At 38.2% G+C, this 19235-nt stretch overlaps 1 protein-coding gene across 2 annotated transcripts in view; it reads right to left on the minus strand.

Moving 5' to 3' along the window:
- LOC127638793 (plexin-B2-like) overlaps positions 1–19235 on the minus strand; it is a 144966-nt gene that overhangs the window by 15331 nt on the left and 110400 nt on the right. For both annotated transcript variants that reach the window (XM_052120529.1, XM_052120527.1), the window contains 21 exons: positions 15037–16163; positions 14742–14930; positions 14237–14365; positions 13782–13882; positions 13214–13346; positions 12654–12810; positions 11181–11292; positions 10906–11017; positions 10668–10769; positions 10110–10205; positions 9697–9784; positions 7697–7857; positions 5977–6125; positions 5691–5826; positions 3397–3533; positions 3116–3295; positions 2176–2287; positions 1369–1578; positions 1116–1274; positions 895–1031; positions 531–631 (listed from right to left, as the gene is read on the minus strand). In XM_052120529.1, the coding sequence (XP_051976489.1) occupies positions 531–631; positions 895–1031; positions 1116–1274; positions 1369–1578; positions 2176–2287; positions 3116–3295; positions 3397–3533; positions 5691–5826; positions 5977–6125; positions 7697–7857; positions 9697–9784; positions 10110–10205; positions 10668–10769; positions 10906–11017; positions 11181–11292; positions 12654–12810; positions 13214–13346; positions 13782–13882; positions 14237–14365; positions 14742–14930; positions 15037–16161 (3826 nt within the window). In that variant the 5' untranslated portion in view covers positions 16162–16163. The remainder of the gene's footprint in view (positions 1–530; positions 632–894; positions 1032–1115; positions 1275–1368; positions 1579–2175; positions 2288–3115; positions 3296–3396; positions 3534–5690; positions 5827–5976; positions 6126–7696; positions 7858–9696; positions 9785–10109; positions 10206–10667; positions 10770–10905; positions 11018–11180; positions 11293–12653; positions 12811–13213; positions 13347–13781; positions 13883–14236; positions 14366–14741; positions 14931–15036; positions 16164–19235) is intronic.

Genomic DNA, 19235 nt, shown 5'->3' on the forward strand with positions numbered 1-19235 from the left:
GACACATCTATGGCAAGTGCTACAGGAAGTGTGGGGTGAAATGTCACCTGAGTATCTGGACAAACTGAATATTTGATTACACAAAGTGTTCATGTATACTTGGAAAGACAGATGTAGACCATAGCTTGACAATGCTAAAAACCCCTGTAGCTCAGAAACTTACCCTTCTTTTCAAAAAGTAATCTTTTAACTGAAACGTTTAGAATAAATCTCATCCTTCTCTGTTGTTTTAACAGCTGATCTTTAAACCAAATTTTGCAACAAGTTACCACACTTCATATCGGGGTCTAGATCTTTTGTTATTCTTTGATAAAGAGACCAGCAACAAACGCATATAAAATATGTAACCTTAAAAGGCTAAATGTATTTAACTATTTGCAATCAATGGGCCCACATTTACACTTTAGTGACCAAACAAATAATCACTCAGTTTTAAAGATTATTAACTACACTGCAAAGTTTAAACAACTGCGAATGTCTATGTGAGAAGAGACAAGTAAATCTGAAAGGATGGGAAATAAGACACTCACCTGTGAACTCCTTTTTACAGCGATCACGTACACTTTCCTCGAGATTGGCCAGCTGATTTTTTATCTTCTCGTACTCCCTTTCTGCTTGCTGACTTTTTCTCCTGCACACATACACAAATGCAAACACAAAAACATCATTTCATGAGAAGACCGAATACGATAGGAAGACGTGTGGGGAATGGGATCGGGAAATGTTGCAAGCCAGTCTTGAACTCACATTGCCTGTAATAACACCATGGTAATTATTTTAGAGGATATGCGCAAGTCACTAAACTACAGCTCTGACAATCATATAGGTTTTTGACAATCAGAAAAGTTTTCATTATTACAGTCTGGTGCAATCTGAGGGACAGAGTTCTGTTACCTGTAGCAATAGATTGACGCCACAATGAAGAGCACCATTGGAACAATGACAGCAGGAATGATGATGTAAAGAGGAACCTCATATTTCCTCTCAAAGTGCACAGAGCCAACATCCCACTCTCCTTTTCCGAATTGTATCTGAGAAACACACAAATCTTTAAATTCATGGAATAACAAATATTAACACTTGTGCAGAGCACATTGTGAATGTGTGTTTCTAACCAGCAGTTTCATAGCCTCTGAACTTGTGTCTCTGCGATGGCGTCTGGAGGGGGCCACTAGAAACAGCTTATCATCCTCCAGGATTGTCACTGCACAAGGCTCATCGCCCACAAACGCCTTGGCTTCTATGGCAGTCATGGCTTTGGAAAAACCTTGACCCTGCAACACAAAAAAGCAGTTAAGTTATTAAGTTAGCAATTGTAACACATTTTAACCTGAAAACAAACACTTTATGCTGGTAGTAATAATTTACATTAATGTTGATAATGCTGCCTTCCGTGATGGCTTTATCGGTCAAACGCTCAAACGTGGGGTCTGGATGATAGACGAACTCCATCAGGTTCTCCACCAAGTTGTCAAGCTGGATGATGGTTCTTAAGGACTGGTTCTCATATGACTTGTTCACAATCGGAGAGAGGAACTCCAGTACAGTCTCATTCTTGCTTGTAACCTCCTGTACAAACTGCAAGATTTGAAAGAAGTCAGTTTCTCTCATTATAAATCACAATTCATAAAAATGTTTGAGCACACTTCACAAGAAAGGGAAGAGATGACACTATGTCAGTGGTGTGATAAATGTTGTTTATTAACAGAGAGGGAAGGAAATGTTATGAGGGAAATGCAGACAGAAAAAAAAGAGAGATATGAAAAGAGCAACGCATCAGCCTGAAACGGAGCAATCGTTATAAAATGTCGAAATTTGTTTAAAGAAAATTCCAGAACAAAAAGATATTGAAAAGCAGTTTTTATGGCTTAAGATAAATTGGAATATTGCTCATATGTGTATCAACTACTTTGATGGTACTTTTGGACTTTGACAATAAAAATCGGCATCCGTTTTTTGGGGGGGCTTTTATGGAAATGGAGCAGCTTGTACATTCTGCCAAACATCTCTTTGATTTGGAGTGGGTTTGGAGTGATGTGAGGGTAGGTAGATGAATTTTCGTTTTTGGGTGAACTATCCCTTAAAGAAACTATAGGTAAATATTCGCTTTTAATATGATCTGTGACCAGCTTCTTCCGTTCAAATCCCATTGTTACATAGGAGGACTATACAAACCTCCACATTGCTGGACTTTTGATTGAGCTCGTCAGAAGAGGGCAGCACTCGCATGGTTGCTCTCTGCACTTGATCAAATCCTGATCCCACCACTAAGATCTTACGACCTCCACTGAAACACACACAAAATCACACATAGACATGTAACATTTATGTACACACTTATATACAGTATGTCATACATGATCTAGCTAATGACTGACATCTCGATTGAATTCATTGCAGAAGGACTGTTAGGACAGTTAAGGCCTGTTCACACCTAGAACGATAACTTAAACCATAAAGTTTAAAAATCGTTCTAACTGTAAGAGAACAGCGGCATCCACACCACAACTATAATGATAACAACACAGAGGAACGATATGGTATCACTTTCAGAACTATTTTTTTCCCCACTGATGAATGGCAAAGCATTGACAGCCAATCAAAATTAGTCCAACTTTAAAGGGCTCGAGGCACAATGTGCACTCATCTTCAGAATAACACAAGATCGCCACTTACAGTATATTACACACACAAACGAAATGGAAACTCCTGCTCATGAACCGGCAATGTTTTTTCTGCATTTTTCTTCAGTATTAACATAGATTAATAAATGACTCTGATATCCAGCGCTAATGTCGACAACACTGGCTTGTCTTTTTTTGAAGTTGTAAGCATCTGTTATTCTTTTGGTTTCTTTACAAAACACAGAGCAGTAGTAGGTCATCTACATCCAATTTCTTGACTGTGAACATACAGTAACTGCAGCATGCATTTAGAATTAACCGAAACGTATCATCTGTTGGGTGTGGAGGCTAATATTGTAATCTTTATATTTATCAGTATAGTTAACATTCTTGGTGCGAATGTGCCTTTAGTCAAAAAAGATAAAAAAACAAATCAGATTTATGTGCAGTGTGAACAAAACCTTTCTTAAATGTCTTGAAAATGGACTCACCAAACAAAGCTGGCACGTGGAGTGTAATCTACAACTTTTGGATTGGCTGAGTATTCAAATCCGCTGACTTCTTTGGAGGTGTCCTTGCCATATTTCACAACAACAGTCAACTTGTCAGAGGGAATCTTTTGTCCTTTATAAGGGCCTGTTTTACAGATAATCTCCCCCCCAAATGTCAACCTGTATATTTGAAACCATAAAAAACATGACCAAGTATGGACTAACATAAATCAAATCTGCTTCATTTTTACCAACATCTTCAACTAAGGCCTGTTACTCACACTTCACAAGGCTCTCCTCCTACTGTGACGCTGATGTCATCTTTACTAGCCGTTTCAAGGTCCTGCCCTGTGATAGTGATGTTGGTTCCCCCAGCTGCAGGGCCTTTAGAGGGGTACACATCCTTGGGAACAGGGTCCTTGAAAATGGAAAACGGTCCTCTGTCAAAATTTGCTCTCAGACTCATTTATAGCTCAGGTTCAACATGAGTCTGGTTTTCATTACATATCATTATCATATAGTCAGCTAAACTTAAACACACAGCAAAGAAATAAATATTAGTTTAAGGGATTATGGATCATGTTGAACATACAAGTTCTGTTGAAGACCATCTCTGCCATATATAAAAAATCTGAAAACCTCAAAAATAACCTGAACAAACAACAGAAGCAGTCTAGCCGCCCCGACCTATTGTGTTTTCAATGCTGGTACCAACATGGCATGCTGGTGTTTATGAAACGGCATTCTCAACCCATTTTCCTTTGATAACCTAACATATTTCCAAGTGAAACATACTGTGAAAATTGCACTCAGGAGCACTTTATGGCATCCCAGTGGTAATGCTCTATATTTGCTATTATTGTCATAACCTTTGTTCCATAACAATAACTTGCATTGAATTTCTAAATTAAAGGCAAAATATTAGAAAGGCTGCACTAACTGCATGAAACAATGTCTAAATAGCTTTTTGGCTATTGGTTAACATTATTTCCAGCACAGCTGATTACGTTTGAGAAGTGGAAGTTCTCAAAGTTATGTTATAATATACTTATAATGAAACATTACGAAGACATTTTTTTATTTGGAATAATATGCACTGATGAATTGCTCACAATAACATGCATTAAAGAAACTAAATTGGGTCAATTTTGATATAATGTTGACTTAAGTAGCTAATACCATGCTGGACCAGCACAAACAAGACTGGACCATAAAGAAAATTGAAAGAAAAATATGTTTTTTTTTTCAGCAGGATAGTCTGAATTTAATTTACGTGCTTTCCTTAAAGGGGTCATGACATGCCTTTTTTATTATTTCAATAATGTTCCTTGAGGTTCACTTATAATATTGTTAAGTTTTTTTTTTGCACACACACGCGCATAAAAAAATTTCATATATTTGTAAAACATGATCATTTTCCACCCATTCTGACCCTGTGACAGAAACGCTCTGTTTTGGTGCTGCATTTCCTTTAAGGTTTGACAGTAAACACTCACTGTTATGATTGTCTCTCTGCTATTGACTGACCTGCTCTCTTTGCCATCTCACTGCTCACTGTTACTGGGCAGGACTTCAGAAGTAATAACGTACAGTAATCGTTGATGTGTTGTTGTGGAGGTGGAACAGAACAAGTCATTTTGAACCCGAGCCATGCGTCACAGGAAGTTTTAAATTCTAGAATGTACAGTATGCTTTTATACATAAGTACAATGGACTCTTATATGTGAAAAGATCAAGGAAAATGTAATTCCTCATGTCATGACCCCTTTAAAAATACATTCAAAAGTCTATTAAATGAAAATAATCTCTTCTTTTGTGGGACTGAGGAAACTAAGGGTGTGTTCACAATTGGCAGGTTTGGTTTAATTAAAACAAACTCTGGTGCGATTGCTCTGTTAGTGCGGTACATTTGAACAAGTGTGAACGCTGCCATTCGAACCTTGGTGCGCACCAAACAAGCAGACCGAGACTGCATGAATAGTGGGTATCGGTCTGCTTCAATTGATATATGAACGCAACATGGACCAAAGATGTCTAAACGGACCAAAAACAGAAAAAACATTTGCCTAATACTGACCTCAAGCATACCTTGTTCTTCTCGTCATAGGATCTATGTTTCACATTACAGTTCGGTACAGGCGTTGGAACTGCCGTCCTTGCAGCATATCTTCGTTTGTGTGTACAACGGAAGAATTCTTGGCGCTGTTTTGACTCCTTTACACATTTTATTAGCTCACTGTTTGTTCTCAGCTGGTAAAAATACCACCATATATACCTATATAAATCTAATGAGGTCATATTGCCCCACAGCCAGCATTGTTTTGGATGATCGGCAAGTTCTGTCGCAAAATATACCTCATAAAAGCTGTCCAATCAGGTTGTGACTTTTTCCTGATGCCTTTTGTTTTGTATCTTTAGGTTCAGTGTTAAAAATACCAGTGTGAACGCCAAGCGAACAAGGACTAAATGTATCATTTTCTATTTGGTCCGGAACAAGAGGACCAAAATAACTGAACTACAAGTGTGAACACACCCTAAGTGTCTGCAAAAGCATCCTTAAAGAGAAAGAATTTACCCTGTACTTGAAATTCACATAAGACTTTCCTGTTCTCCCTCCTTCCACCTCCACTTCCACTGGTCCTTCTAGGGTGAGCAGATTGGACAAGTCATCGGGGGGTCCTAAGGGGTGGGGCCCAATCTTGCACACAACACTGATACACACAGAGAGATGATAATAAAAGGTTAAACAGCTCTATCAAGATCCATGTGGTGCAGATATACCCTAATCCATTTACCCAATGTTAGCAATAAATATATATGCTGTGATGATGCATTCATGTAGTAGGCTATTCTTAAAGCACCTGGTAGAGACAGAGTATCTCTCGGGTTGATGAACACATTGCACTCCTGCCACAGTGATACTCTTAATGTCCTCTTGTTTGATGCCCAAGTTGGAGCCCTTGATGGTGACAGAGATTTGCCCATTTATTGGCCCATACCGTGGAACAATCTGGAATAAAAGCAGAAAAGGAGGGTTAATTGAGATGTTTCGTGACAGGTAATCTGGTTTCCAATGGACTCCACTAGACATCTGAACGCTCTAAGGGTCCATTCACACAGGATGCATAGAGAATTTTCTTTGTAGGCAAGAAACAAACATAAAAGCTTTGCAACTCAAAGGATCCAAGTTTTAACCCTGCTATGCACAATTTATAAGATAGAGAATTATTGAGAACCCCATGACCACTGTGCCCTTGAGAAAGCCAGCTGCTTCAGATTAAATCATTTGCCAGATAACAAATAACCAAACACAATCAGGCCTAGCCAGTGTGATCATCAAAGATGCATTAACAAAAGACTTAAGTGAGAGTAAAGTTTGTGAATACCATCACAGAGCATATAGCCATCTATATCTATTTGAGGCATGAAGAATAAAGGAGAGGATAAAATGAAACTGTGTTTTTACTAGAAGATGAGAGTGAGGATGAAGGGAGTGAATCAAGAACCACATTTGAACCGGGGGTGAAGAATTATGAATGGTAAGATTAGTCAACGCTGATGTCATACTGTTGAAATATTCTTGGATGCATTTTGTCTTAAGCTTTATGTTTTTCTTTTACATTTTTAATGATGCAAGTTTTCACAATGCTGCATTGTATGAATTGAACACATTCCTGTCAGGGTTCAGCCACTTCTGTTGATTGTTTTTATTGTCTTTGTGGCTGAACTCTGACAATCATGTTTAGTGTCTTGTCTAGTCTGTGTGAGAATGCATGGATTGCCCTTTTGGTATTGGCATGTGTTCTCTTGACTTGTTGTTATTGTATGAGTTCATTGCTCTTATGTCATTCTTGCAGCATGCACTCCTGTCAATTGTTTGTATCTGTCTCCATCAACCTTGGGTGCGCTTCGCATTGCACTTGCTTTGTGCAGCACGTCCGGGTCGTGATCCGTTGTCACGTTGTGTTGGACAGACGAGACGGGCCATTTGTGCTAGGGTTCGGCCACAAATAAACAGGCACCAAGACAGAAACGGCCAAACCCTCACACTAATGTCCTGTCTCGTCTGTCTTTTGGCATGGGCGCATATTGCCAAGTAGTCTCTGGTGATATGCACTGATGTCATTCATGTGTTTGTGTCTGTGAGAATGCTTGGCTTTGTTTTGCGTCATACCCTGCCTCCTTTTCTTGTCTGATCATTATTAGATAATTGGTTTAATTTGCCCCTTGTTAACCTGTTTGATTTATTTCCCAATATTAGCTCCTCGTGTATGCTGTAATGTGCTGGACTGTTTTGTTGTCTCCTGTCATTGTGTGCTCGTGTTAGTGGTCTGCCTACCCTGTTAATTTAGTACCTCTTGTATTTATTCTAGTTTGGTTTTGTTTGTTTTCTTTTCTCCATCCAGAGTTTTGTTATGTATGTTTCCTGTTCATTAAAATAAAGCTCACTGTTTGCCTTTCTGTGCTTGGGTCCTTCTCTCAACATCTCGAATCGTGACAATTCCAAGTGCTAATAAAGTTGAATTCAAACAGAAGCAAGGAGAAAAAGAAATAATAAATTGTTTGTGTCATGTTCCTCACATCATTGATCTTGGGTGGAGGACACTGTTCAAGTTCCTGTCTACACAGCCGTCTGTAGATGCAGGATTTTGTGGTATTGCACCACACACAGTCATACTTCTGTTCAGTGTTCTTACACAGACTGCAGTCCTCACGCCTTACAGAACAGTTGTAGAGGACCACTGGGCAGAAAAAAGAGGAAACAAATTTTACAGTACTGCAATTGAATACTAACATTTTATATTAGATTTATTTGATTCATCAATCAACAATGTTCACAGAATTCCCTGGACAGCACCTTATTATATATGTAATTTTATCAATAGTTATTGATATATTATAATATTTTAAAATATTTATAATATAATTATTTTATTTAAATATTAATTATATATATTTTGATAATATTGTTTTATAATTAATTAATATTTATATTAAAATCATAAAATATATTTTTTTGTCAAATGTTTTTTTTTTTTTTATAATTTTTATTAGTTGTTGTGTATATTAATGTGTTTCAGTTTTGATGGTGTCACACTCATTAGCTCGGTTTCCATCCACATATTTTTATGCACGTTTTGGTATTACACTGTAACAGTATAAGGACGGGCAAGGAACTGGCTGAACAGTAAACAAAGTTTAAGGTCAAAACTCAACTTAAAACAACAAAGAAAATAAGGAAAAACAGACACACGTGTCTCTCTCTCTCTCTCTCTCTCTCTCTCTCTCTCTCTCTCTAACTGGCGTCTCCGGCTCCCCTTTATCTCGCTCTTCCGCTCCTCACATGACGAAACTCGATGAAAACATCAAAATGCTAATAAAATTTCCAAGATGCCAAAACATTTACACTCGCTTGGTAAATGGACACATTTTTTATTCGATAAGAAGAAATGTGCATAAACTAAGATGGAAACACATTTACAGAATAAACTCCTATTTAAATTATTAGAAGTAACTCTTTATAACTCTTTAACTATTAGAAGATATTCAGAACTGGACTAACCAGTAGACCAATCAATCAATCAATCAATCAATCAATCATCACATCTTAAATGTTGCTGTGCTCATGAAATAACGGTGGCCTTAAAAATTCAAAGCCTGCAAAGAGTTTGCAGAGCAAATAAGTAGAATACAAACTTGAACTGTGCCGAAGAGCAGGTTTATTGACTCTTTTGAAATACAGTACTGTATATATTATATATCTGCAAAGTAAAGTCATAAGGAAGGAGAAACACAAACATAGTGCTCAAAGAACTGTGTGACGTATAGTCCCTCCCAGACATGAGACAAGTTCTTTAGAGTGATTTGTCTGTGTGCTTTATATTGTGAGTATTTCTATGAATTAAAGAGGGGCACAGGGGCTACAATTTACCCAGAGCTGATGATTTTGTTATTTTGAACAAATGGGATGGAAACGCTGCTTTATTCGCACATTGTTTTTGTGATATTCCGATTTTTGGCATAAATAACAATCACAACTTGGGTGGAAAAACTGCTATTGTTTTGTACAAAATAAATACAAATCTGACATTGTAAACCTTGTAATATGCTCATTGTAAAACAGTGTTGATAAAATTGTCTGCTAAATCGATAAAACTAAATATAATGTAAATATAAGATAAGTAGGTAGTCCAATAATCACATGTTAGATTTAACATTTAACCCCTTGAATAGTTTCAATGCAGTTAATACTTTTCGTTCATAACCACTTGTTTTTGAACATGTATCACAGCAATAGCATGTTTATTTTTTTTATTTGTGCTACTGTATGTTTGTACAATGGTATTCTATGAAGTAAACTGGAGTGCTACGTAAATGCCATGCTACTTCTATATGGTAATCAATCATATTCCATATATCAAAGTACCATGCTGATCTGATCCCATTTTTGTGCTTTTTGCAACTTGACTGTAGTTTAACTATAATAACATTAACAATGATAATTATGAGTAACTAGGCAAGTCACAGTTTCAAAGTAGCTTCAGCAACACTGACTTTATGCACTGTTTAATAACATGTACCTCTAAGGGTGCTGTCAATCTTCCTCTCCATGTTTTTACCCATTATGTAGAATGTCACATTCACCTCTGGCTCTTTGTCATAAGCAAACTGGCATAAAAACAGTAGAATGTGTCATTAACATGCACAGAGGCAGAAACACACATCAGAGCATCTGGAACAACTGTTAGCCGCAGCTCTAATACCCCCCTGCCAACAGGATGTCTTTCTGAATCTCATCACGGTGTGTTTTCTACACCCACACAGGACTTGAACACTAAGCCCAACATAAATGTGCAGCTCAATATGAATGCCATGTTGGCTAGAGCTCAAAATCTCTACAAAACAGATCAATGTGTGAAGGGAGGAAGAAGGGAGGGATTAAAGTGGAAAAAGAGTGATAGAGGGAGGCATGAAGTAAGAGGAGCATACTAACCTCATATCCTTCAAAACTGTACTTTAACCCTTCAGCCTTCACAATCACCTCTCCCACCTGTTTCATGTGCTCAGTGCCAATCTGAAAGGTTTTGCCCTGAGAGACAAGGAGAAAGAGTAATGGCATTTACAAGAATTCTATAAAAACTGTAAAAATTACTTCACTGAGATGTTTATTAAAAAGATTGGGATTCCAGGATTTTTTTAAATCATTTTGATTTAGACAAATTTGTGGATGAATGATTCAAAGCAATTTGCAAAGTGTATTTTATTCTACACAAGAGCAATGTGTAGCCCAAGAAATATTTGAGCTTCTATAGAAAAAGGATATTCATAATAGAAATGTCAATGACATTTTAATTGCCTGATATTTCCAGGTTATCCATGATTTTGGGAACCCTGTTTCTACAGTATATCTTTGAGATATTTGCTCCAGATTATTCAGTCCAGGAAATCCCTGCATAATTTAAAACTTTAATATTTTTTACTCTACTACACTTAATAGGATGTAACATCAACACAAGAGGAGTGCAAGCAATCAGCAATGCATTTACTTTACCGAATATTCCTTCAGGTTTTTGCCCTGAAAGGTGATGGGTGTTTTGATGCCAACAGGAATGAGTTGAGGTTCTGGCATCTCAAACTGTGGACACTTGCCATCCTGCACGAATCAGAGTAAACTTAATGAAACCTTTCCAGCACAACACTAAAATATGATTTGTAGTCCAAAAACTATTTTTTATGCACAAACAGGCATATTAATGTATAAATGTGTTCATTCATACCAAAGAACTCACCTCCCGATGTTTGATGATATGATCGCCCTCTACAGTGCTATCTGTATCACTGCATGTGTGCTTCTGAATGTTCCACTGGCATCGCCACTTACTGGTTACACACATATTGCATCTGCAGAACACACAACCGACAAATTAAAAATTCATTTATTTTAAAGGCTTAATTGAAGAACCAGTATTGCCATTTTCTGTACAATAGGATTTATATTCTTGGAGTGGATATCATGTTTAAAACAGCATGACCTGATGGTTATGGTAGTGTGCCTTATACTCACGGCCTATTCTGTGCTGTCTTCACCACCGCAGCACAGTTGTAAAAATCGTATGTACTGGAAGCAACTTCAATGTTGTCATTAACCATGATCCTCACTGGTACAGCCACAAAATCTACAAAAACACACATTACAGGAATACAATCAATTAATAATAGATGCACCAAAACTCTCTGAATTATTAGTGGTGTTGTTTGATAAGGCAAGAATTTGTATTACTATTACTCAAACTTATGGTTAAAGGGACAATTCACCCAAATATGAAAATTCTCCCATCATTCCTTCACCATCATTCCATCCCAGTTCTTCTGCAGAAAACACATTTTTAAAAGATTATCTTAGCTCTGCAGGTCCTCATAATGCAAGTAAATGGAAGCCAGAACTCAGAAGGTCTAAAAAGACATAAAGGCAGCATAAAAATGATCCATAAGACCCCAGGTGTTAAAACCATATCTTTTAAAGCAATATGATAGGTGTGGGTGAGAAACAGATCACTCATTCTGGTGTGGAAGTGACTTTCACATTCAACCACCTACTGGATGGAGCTGGTCAGAGGTGGAGATATATAGTAAATAAGGACTTAAACATTGATCTGTTTCTCACCCTCACCTATTATATTGCTTCTGGATACATGGATTTAACCACTGGAGTCATATGGATAACTTTTTTGCTGCCTTTATTTCCTTTTTTAACAATGTGATTTCTGATCACCATTCACTTGCATTGTCAGGACCAACAGAGCTGAAATATTCTTCTAAAAATCTAGAAATAATAAAATTTCTGCAGAAGAAAGTAAGTGATACTTTTTGGATGGCACGAGGGTGAGTAAATGATGAGAGAATTTTCATTTTTTGGTGAACTATCCCTTTAAGGATATGAACAAACACCTAAACCCGTAAGTGTTCAACATTGGAGTGCAACTTGTCCCGAATTGTTTGTGCAACAGGCATGAATGATACTTCAAATCATGGAGCTTGTTGAGAGGTGCACAATTGCTTATGGAAGTGATCAGACTTTTGTTTGGCAGTTGATAAAATGTATAGACTTCAAGGAGGGACCCAAGTCTTATCTAGAATATGTTAGGGGTGGGCTTTTGGGCCAGTTAGTAACAACCTAACAACCCCCAAAACACTTAGCAACCATTAAAACATCCCAACACAATGGCGGTGACTCTTGCATGGGGAAGCATCACTAGCATTTTCTTTAGAAAATTTTACAAAACATATTTAAATGAACTCTTGAATCAATAGGTAACATTTTAGGATCTTCTGATACTTTACAGTATAGCCATTTCAGTTTTAAAAGTGCCATTGTTCAGCTGATCAAGCTCCAAATTAAAAATGACAAAATTAGCAAATTACAAACATGTGAAGCCTTTTTTTTTTTTTTTTTAAGGCATTCTGTGTGACAAAGCACCATCTGTTAATTCTGAAAGTACAGAAGCAGTGAGATAAAGATAAACAGAGCTGCTCCCACCTTGCGTCTCAGGTGTGGCCGGTATGTGTGGTGATGACGGGAGATCACAGATGACTCGTGAATGATACATAGTAGCGAGGCTACTGTATTTACCAAACAAACACTTAAGACTATCACGACTGTTGATACTGGGAAGCGAGGGGATGTCAATTTCTACCTGAATGTTGAAACCAGAAAATAAGGATTTAGGAGAAAAATATAAAAAAAAGATCAAATATTAAATAAAACACATAAAAGATCAAATTTGCACTGTATGTGACACTAGGCAACTGTAAAAATGATATAGGGTATGCTGCCTTTATTCAATACAAATGATCCAGGAAGGTACTAAGAGAATAAAAGGAGTTTCTTCTGAGACATACAGTATTAGCAATATATTAAAAGTGATCTGTCCCTTCATGTGGGATGATATTATAATTTCAGAATCCTTGTTTATTAACTTTACATATCATTTATAATGAATTATCAATCCTCAGTTAATCCTGAAGTTTAGAATTTTAAATAACTGCTGACTGTATTACAGTGTGTGTGTGTGTGTGTATGTTTGTGTGTTCTATTACCTTTGGACTATCTGTCTTCTTGCAGCTGATGTTTGGGGGCTTAAAAGACTGAATGGTGACACACGTTTTCTTTGGACTCCACAGCCAGGCATTTTCCTCTTCTCCTCTGCTACAGTCCTTCTTCCTGGTACAGCTGCAGGGAAAACAGCAGAGGAACATGGGTAATGAGGTATTGCTCTCTTTAGTTTGCATTATCTAGACTGCACACTGATATCAAGCTAAGACTTAGTTTTAGCTTCATCTATAGGTTATGTACTACAAAACATTCACAAAATTCACAACTACTTCACAGGGTCATAAAAGGTTTATTTTTGAATTAGTTTAGGATTGAACTATTTATGTAACAGTCCACTATCTCAGACCTAGATTATACTATATGTTGGTGTATAAATACTTTCAAATGGGAAGTTCAAATAAGTTTCTTATTCAAAAATGTACTTAAATGTTTTTTTAGTTTTTTTGCTTGGTGGTGCTATTTGATATGAAATATCCTTATCATGGCACTGTTTAAAATAAATGCCTAAATGATGTTGAAATTTTGGTATTGAAATGAATTCAACAGACTCACCGCCCCTCCAACACACACCAACCACAGAATGGATCCTGCTGGGATACACACAAATTACAGTCTTTCTTCTCTTCACAGGTCTGCACTGGCACTTTGGTGATCTACACAACAGAGAAGAAAAATAATAATCACAACAAAACAACCTACCAAACATTTTCTAATTTCTTCTATTTAGGATAATAGCATTCCTAATAGCGGATGCCTCTTTCACCGAAGGTCCACTCAGAGTCCTATAGATTTGTCACAAACCAACAGCTTAAAAATGTTAAGAATCAATGGACATTAAAACAGCAAATGTGCTGGGTGACCAACCAAGACTCTCATTGTGAAGTCTACAGGAGAAAAGAAAACTCTATGAAGAGCATAGATTATACAGTCAGGTTTTAACCAGTGGCTGTTCTTTGTTGACTCAATACTTGTAGTGTTGTAAATGTGTTCATAAACTGTTTGCAGACCTTTCTGCCAATGGTGATGTAAAGGTGGTCCAAACTGGAATCAAAAAAGAGGGCTTTGTTCACCCCACCATCTTTGCGTTCTCCTGGAATCCTGTGATAAATTACTGAATGACTAGAATCAAGATGCACCTGTGAAGTGTAAGATTAGAAGTTATAAGTAGCGGGATACATAACAGTCATTTCACATTCATTTGGCAAATGTTTTTATCCAAAGCGACTTCCAAATGGACATTTATACAATAGCGTGTGTCTGGCAAGAAAAACTTGGGTTTAAGAGCCTGGCTCAAGACCACAATGGCGGTAACTCATGAATCGTCCATTCTGTGTCCTAACCCAACAACCTTTTGGTTACCAGCCCATATTGTTATCCACTAAGCGACACCACAGCAAGATTAAAATCCTCAAGGGTTTTTTTACACCAAGTTAAAGGTTGTTTAACACAAAAAGCAAGAGAGTAATATAAATAAGACCCAAGAAGAGTATTGGAATGTGAAAAGGTTCTTACCTTTAACACTTCTCCCCCACTGGTTCCCAAGAAGGCCACAGTGTGCTCGTTCTCCACTGCCACAGCAACTGCTGCCAGCATGTCCTTTCGGGTAAAGATGGGTTTAACGGCAAGAGCATATTCGGGTTTACTGGCTAGTGGTGTGGGCAGGAACTCTGCTCCACATTTATAATCCTTCACCATGTTCTTCTGTTGGTCATAAAGACAAATAAAAAACAACCATTTATTTATTCAGAACGGCCTAGTAAGACCACACAACAGAGAAGCAGAGGCAAAAAACAAAAACCCAACTCACATCTCTTTTGGTCTTACAGATGGCCTCTGGCTTGGAGATGTAGGGCGAATAAACAGTTTTTGGTTTGTCATCCTCCAAAACTTCTCCGGTGTAGCAGGACTCAATCACCTCCTCAAGTCTTGCATTGATGCTGCTGAGCGGGTACATGCACAAAGCTGATCGGCTACTGTCCTCATCTGCACTGAACACTGCAAAAAGAACTTTATTTTTTGGATTTGAAGGAGTGATATTCTGAGCCAGAACTTCTCCAGGGGTGGCCAGATATGCTGCCTGGACTTTGTTATATGTGTTTTCTTGAAGTTCAGTTTTGACTGTGCAGTTGAGCTGTAGCTCGGTATAGGAATAATAATGATGGTCGTTCTCACATAGGCGTGCTATGAAAGTGATCTTTCTACTTTCAATGGTGCCCGAACTGCGTGAGAACAGGAAGTATATATAGCCGTTATCCTTAAAGGCATGGCGAAAGTCATGGACGTAGCGTTGAACAAAGGGGCTGGCCTGCACTGTGGATGCTTCAACAATGTTCTCAAAGACATCCATTTCATCATGCTCCTGCAGCAACCGAGTACTGACAAGTTTTGAACTGTCCGAGCTACCGTAACCCTTCCCCACTAGAAACACGCTGAGTTTTGCATTGGAATTAATGTCTATGTAATACGAAATTACCCCCACCACAGCAACAGACTCCTCAGTACTCGCCACATATGTCTTCTCACCTTTGGTGTCACTGTAGTACACCGATTTCTCCACGCTGTTGAGGTTCATCAAGGAGCAGATGCCCCTAAAAACACTACCACACACGACCAAGGTGCCATTGGCAGAATTGACCAGCAGGAGTTTGTTGATGTTGTCAGTTTCCTTTGCGTTATTACATTGAGTAGTGATTGGGGGAGTACAGTGTGGGTGGTCGAATTTAGGGCCTGTCACAGTGATGCTCTCCAGTCGAAGGCTTGAGTTTAGTTGATAGATGGCATTAACAGCACCCAAGTAGATCCGGCCCGTGTGAGGGTCCTGAACAACATTGTTGATGACACTGGCAGAGGTGAACTGGTCTTGAGCATAATCACAGCAAGCCGAGCCAAAACACAGCAGCAAGGACAAACGGACCAAAGCCCTCCCCTCCATTTCTTGAAGAAAGAGAACAAGATGCAAATCACAAAGAGGTAAAGAGATCCATCAAAGTATCTTCAACACTGAAAAATATTTTTTTTTACAGGGTCAAACATTAGATTTATAGGTGGGCCTCCCTTGCTCAGGCTATGAGTAGAACTTAGTGGCCCCCTTTCAAAAACTCCCAGGACAACGTTGCTGGTGGTTGCCCACCTGACAATGGCCCTGGGCCCAAGTCAAAACAGTCTACCACCAAGACTCTATGCTATTTTGGTGCCTAGATATGGCTCTGTTCCCTCCTTCACTAATGGTCCTTCATTTGAAAACCTGACATCCTTTTGGAAACTGAAGAGCTGCTTCTGCATGCACTTCATTATCAGTGATGTAGGCACTAGTCAGTAGCACTACCAACAAAGACAAAGTTAAGAGAATAATCGATTTGGCTCCTCAACTCTTGCCTTGCAGATGGCTGGGAGATTTGACAAGTGCGATAAAAGCAAAGTATTTCTTAAGGGCCACATTCTCCACCTCTTTTCTCAGTTCATTCATTTTCCTTTAATCCATACCCTTACCACTTTAGCAGTTCCAAAACACTAGAGCAGAATTCAAGTGCTCATCAGAGGAATCAGAGGGAGGCCTGATGCTAGATAACAGGAGGTGGGTTCAAAAAAATCTGGGGACAACTTCAGCAGGTTGCCACTTCTTTTCCTTCTTCCTGTAAACAACCCTATAATCATAAGTATGGCATGCAAAGTTATTGTGTTGGACAGGATGACCTAATCTCACCCTTCCTTTGAATTAATGTTCTGTCAAAAAAAAAAAAAAGTAATAGATCAATGGAACTCGGCAGAGTTTATGAGTTTCTCAAACAGGTTCAAAAGTAGATGGGGAGGTTAAATATTCTTCATATCATAGGGATGTGTTAAACAACATATTTTCAAAATAAACTAGTTGTTGGGTTGCCTGAAAAGATAGTTGAGTATATCTGTCTGAAGGAAGCACTGAACCATTAGGCTGGTTTGGGTTTCATCTGATCCAAATCAGATGCCTTTCTAAAGGTGCAGGATATTTGCCCTTGCACAACTAAATTTAGCATGCAAAGGTGTGAGTGGATGTGAAGCTAGAGTGAACCTGCAATAAGTACTTGTCAATCAACTACTTGATGTTGCACATTATACTCTAAGAGAGTGAAGTTACAAAGAAACTCACTGCAAAAATGTTTTCATCATTGCGATTATTTCACCAGAAGCCTATCAGGCGAAATCACTGATGACGTGGATTCCCATTGAGATGATTATTTTTACAAGTGGATTTTTGCCGTGCAAAGGTAAATATGACAGAGTATAAAGGGGGAGTTTCAATACATAATTTTTTTCAAAATGCAGAGGATCTTGAGTCATGTTCTTCAAAAGCCGGTCAAAAACAGCACAAGATGCGACAATGACCAAAGATGTCTGTCTGCATGTGTATGGCTATAGCAGACACTTTAAAGGGGATGAAAGAAAGCAACTTTTCTGACAGGAATTTAGCATGCAAACAGTTCAAAAGTTAAAGCAAGCACATCACGCAAATTAAAAGTAACTGACACAAAACATTAAAAATAATAATAAACCTCAATAATCTAGCTGGTTGTTGGATGACTAGTCGACCATGAATCTTCCTAACTTGATTTTCCTTCCCATTCCTCGGTAATATTGCTCAAAATTCCATAGGAACTCCTTAGAAAATCCTCTAGAGTGAAGTTCCACATAACTATGAAGTTCCATTCTTGATCACCAGATCACACACTCTGCAAATGGAAAGGCAGGAGTCTATCAAACACCCCACCCCACACCCAGAGCTCATAAAGAATTTATGCTAGGAGTTAAGTGGATATTACAACTTTTATTGTATTTAAATACGGGGCTCCAGAGACATGATATGAGGCAAGGCAGCAGTGACTGGCCTTTTCTCTTTACTTAGTGTCTGTCAGTGCTCTGCCATGCAGGTTTTTCAATGAGATTAGAGGTTACTGTGGCAGGAGTGTGTGTTAAATTGTGCTTGTGTATGTGTGTCTGGTGTTAACAGGAGGCTGTCTGACCTGCTGATTTAGAAAGCATCAGCATAATCTCAGACATACAAATTTAGAAAAATGTGACGGGAAGGACAAGTCTTGGCACATTGAAAAGTTTCATTATGATTAACTGAACCACAGATTGTCCCCACACACATAGTCAAACGATTAACAGTAACAATAATATCAGTCTTTCAGTGCAGACTTGGTATTTGTGCTGAATGTGCCATATGGCTCTAAGCATGTCATGTGATCACAAAGGAATGCAGTGTCTCTACTAATTGCATGACACACTCCTTGATTTTAACATGCACACACACACTTCACTCATTAGTGTTGTTTACAAGGGCTGAAAAGATTAGTCAAATCTAACGACAATGTCGACAATAAAAAATCATTGACAAAATGTTTTGTTGTTGTATAGTCATTTGGTCTCATTTAACGTAACATGAGATCACATAAAACTCTAACGATGATTCACGAGAGCAGCACTGCAGCTCACGCCTGACCGAGGAGAGGAAGAATTACACAGATCACAGACCAGATGCACTCTAAACCATATAAACAGCTAAAGGTGATGTAGATCATAAAGTATGGGGGACTTATAATGCAAAAATTAGGAAATACAGAAGCACTCTCATTGTGGAATAAGTGGAGCTGAAGCTGCCAAGAAAAACTTGCATGTCGAGCATCTTTAAAGGAAACATCCCGGCATTACATCTTCAATGCGGTTATATTTAATGCTTTAATAAAGTTAAAATAATATGGAAGCAGATCATGCAATTAATTACGAACTCTGAAACTGGCCTTTCTCTGTGTGGTCAACTCCTCTTCAATGAGTTGCGCGAATGTCCCGATCTAAGGGGGAGAGATTGAAACTGCTCCAGGATTATGCACACTCTGTAGTGGGGACGCTCGTCCCTCGAGCGCGAACACATAAGCGACTTATTGAATCATAATATATTTGTCACTGTGCATTTCTTATCATGAAGAAAATTGGCAATATGCAGCTTTATTAATAAGAGACAGTTTGTTT

This window comes from Xyrauchen texanus, chromosome 47 (assembly GCF_025860055.1).
Source record: "Xyrauchen texanus isolate HMW12.3.18 chromosome 47, RBS_HiC_50CHRs, whole genome shotgun sequence".
Taxonomy (NCBI): Eukaryota; Metazoa; Chordata; class Actinopteri; order Cypriniformes; family Catostomidae; genus Xyrauchen; species Xyrauchen texanus.